Raw genomic sequence first — 3,255 nt, 5'->3', positions numbered from 1 at the left:
TTGTTTACATCCCTGTGACTTAGCAGTTCAGCTGGAGATACTTGTACATTAAGCATCTGGCTTGAAAAAGAAAAAAAAAAGCACTGGGGTTGATTAGTTCAGCCTAACCTTTCAAGGCGGTGCCCCAGCATGGCTACACTCCAATGAAGAAAGAGATGATTTAAATTTTATATTTTCTTTTATCACTAATTTTTATTAAAAAAAACTTAATAAAAAAACTAGTCAAGTCTTAAGAAGAAACTACATATTTTTCCCATATGAAGTGGGGGGGGGGGCACGGATAAAGTCACAGTTTTTATCACCACACTTATGGAACCACAATGATGTTAATATGTTGTATATTATTTCAGATAACTTTTCCCTGTTTGACAATCTACCCTACTCCAGTAGCTCCTTGTCCAGTGGATTAAACCTGGGTGTCGAATCACTTTGTCAGCTTGATACTGAGGTAAGAATTTTTCAGCGGTGTGTCTGCATATGTCTTTGGACAAGTTCTTCTGTGTCCCTACATCAGGGGTCCATTTGCCAAAAATACTTGAGAACCACTGATTTAGATGTTCCTCATAGGTACAGTTTTCATTTAGGTGTTCTTTGTAGCTGCTGTATATGTGTATATATATATATATATATATGTATATATATTCTGCTGTTTTGTCTACAGTATATTTTGTTTTCAATTAGGTGTTCCTCATAGCTGTTGTATATTCTGCTGGTCGGCTACTGCAGCAGGTGCGACAGGAACCATCCCGACCTCAGCTGTTACCAAAGGTTTTATGTCGGCAGTTCTGTACCCCAGAGCAAGCTGAATGGTGGCAGCTGGCGTGTAAATTTAGAGAGAAGCTTGAACTGTGAGTATAAAAGAAAGAAAATAACCCTACATGGGTGCTCGTTTGTTTTGTGAATTTTTGTGCTTCTGGACTCTACACCGCGTATACAGGGTGTCTATAAAATCATGGTGCAATGCTACAAAATTACTTCATTCCCAAGCTCAAACAATTAGAACTGATAGAGAATACAGTTTTTCAACAAGATGGTACGCCTTGGCACTTTGCTCTGCAAGTTAAGCTGTTTCTAAATGCGAGTTTCCCAAACATGGATAGGAAGAGGTGGTCCATTATTTTGGCCTCCACATTCACCAGATTTGACTCCATTGGATTTCTTTTTATGGATGCTTGTGGAAAGTATTAATTATTCAACTAAGCATCAATCTTTGGGAGACTTGAAAGCAAGGATAACTGATGTGATTGAAGGCGTTGCTGAAGATCAACCGGAAAATGTTTTCCTTTTCCAAGAACTCCAGAATCGTATTTCTCTTTGTATTAGTAACGATGGTGGACATGTTGAAAATTAACAAGGTGACTAAAAAAAATTTAGATCATTCTTTTTTATTATCCATTTTACAGATTAATTCTATCATGTATAGTTACGAAGATACAAACATTTTAAATTGCACCATGACTTTATGGAGACCCTGTGTGTATGTGTGTGTGTGTGTATATATATAAAAAGTAACAATTGATGGTCAGGTGTCAAATCATTACAGCCATTTCTAACATTAGTACATAATCATCATCATCATCATCATCATCGTTTAATGTCCGCTTTCCATGCTAGCATGGGTTGGACGATTTGACTGAGGACTGGCAAGCCGGAAGGCTGCACCAGGCTCCAATCTGATCTGGCAGAGTTTCTACAGCTGGATAACCTTCCTAATGCCAATCACTCCGAGAGTGTAGTGGGTGCTTTTACGTGCCACCGGCGCGAGGGCCAGTCACGTGGTACTGGCAACGGCCATGCTCAAAAAGGTGTTTTTTACGTGCCACCTGCACGGGAGCCAGTCCAGAGGCACTGGTAATGACCTCCCTCGAATGATTTTCTAACGTGTCGCCAGCGCAAGTGCTAAAAGGCGACGCTGGTAACGATTACACTCAAATGGTGCTATTTACGGGCCACTAGCACGGAAGCCAAAGCTATTATCTTCAGATGAATACATGAACTCTACAATCAAGGACATCTAAAATAATCTAAAATCCACGGCGACGTGCATACCCAATGATTCTACTATCTTAAATGTCTTTGATTGTAGAATTTGTCTTCATCTGAAGTAAGAGAGATTTGTCAGACTACTTTCTAATCAATAGGATATATATTTATGCAAGTAGTTTGATGAAATATATATAGTCTGTTGAACAGCAGCATAGTCGAGATGGTATGTTTTCTTCTCTTACTCGTGTTTTTTGCACATGTCTTCAAAATGACTTTCTAAAATGAAATCCCATGATGCAGCTGAGGAGTTCATTTTCATTGTACATTCTATGTGGTGTTCCCACTACATGAATAAATGGAGCTTGTATGAAACGTACCTATTGAATTTTTGTTGCTTTTCTTCAAATTTTATTCACCAAATCTTTTGATTTTGTTTTTGGTTTTTACCCTACCAAATTCTGGTGCCTCAAACATTTTAAGTACCACATTTAATCTTTTGATTAAATCTATATTATTATATATATATATATATATATATATATCACCCACACTCTCTAACTGCTCTCTCACCCTCTCTCACTGTTATATAGTCTAATTTGTTTTCCTTTTTGTTGCTAGTGATAACTTCACCAAGCTACGTCTGATCCTGATGAGAGGTTTGGATACTGTTCGTCTGACTGAGGGCCATGGCATGTCTGCCTCTCTTATCCTCCATGTGGCACGGACCTTACAGAACAAGGTAATATGATAAACCTTCTTGCTAATCATTTTTTTTTTCCTCATATATGTTTGAGTGGACATTACAATCAGTATGGTATGCAATATATAGATGGGTAGACAGTGATGCAGATAAACACAATCTTGATAAACTTAAAAATACACACACACACTCTGTTACTCTTTTACTTGTTTCAGTCATTTGACTGCGGCTGTGCTGGAGCACCGCCTTTAGTCGAGGAAATCGACCCCAGGACTTATTTTTTGTAAGCCTAGTACTTATTCTATCGGTCTCTTTTTGCCAAACCGCTAAGTAACGGGGACGTAAACACACCATCATCGGTTGTCAAGCGATGGTGGGGGGACAAACACACATACATATATATATATAGATATATATACATATATACGACGAGCTTCTTTCAGTTTCCGTCTACCAAATCCACTCACAAGGCTTTGGTCGGCCCGAGGCTATAGTAGAAGACACTTGCCCAATGTGCCACGCAGTGGGACTGAACCCAGAACCATATGGTTGGTAAGCAAGCTACTTAC

At 38.8% G+C, this 3,255-nt stretch overlaps 1 protein-coding gene across 1 annotated transcript in view; it reads left to right on the top strand.

Moving 5' to 3' along the window:
- LOC106883308 (ranBP2-like and GRIP domain-containing protein 3) overlaps nt 1-2,734 on the top strand; it is a 9,626-nt gene extending 6,892 nt beyond the window's left edge. Inside the window, exons 6-8 of the mRNA XM_014934268.2 lie at nt 351-448; nt 682-848; nt 2,605-2,734. Coding sequence (XP_014789754.2) covers nt 351-448; nt 682-848; nt 2,605-2,734 — 395 coding nt within the window. The remainder of the gene's footprint in view (nt 1-350; nt 449-681; nt 849-2,604) is intronic.
- Nucleotides 2,735-3,255: the final 521 nt, after the last annotated feature.

This window comes from Octopus bimaculoides, chromosome 27, assembly GCF_001194135.2.
Source record: "Octopus bimaculoides isolate UCB-OBI-ISO-001 chromosome 27, ASM119413v2, whole genome shotgun sequence".
NCBI classification, from domain to species: Eukaryota; Metazoa; Mollusca; class Cephalopoda; order Octopoda; family Octopodidae; genus Octopus; species Octopus bimaculoides.
This window is presented reverse-complemented; position numbering and strand designations above follow the sequence as displayed.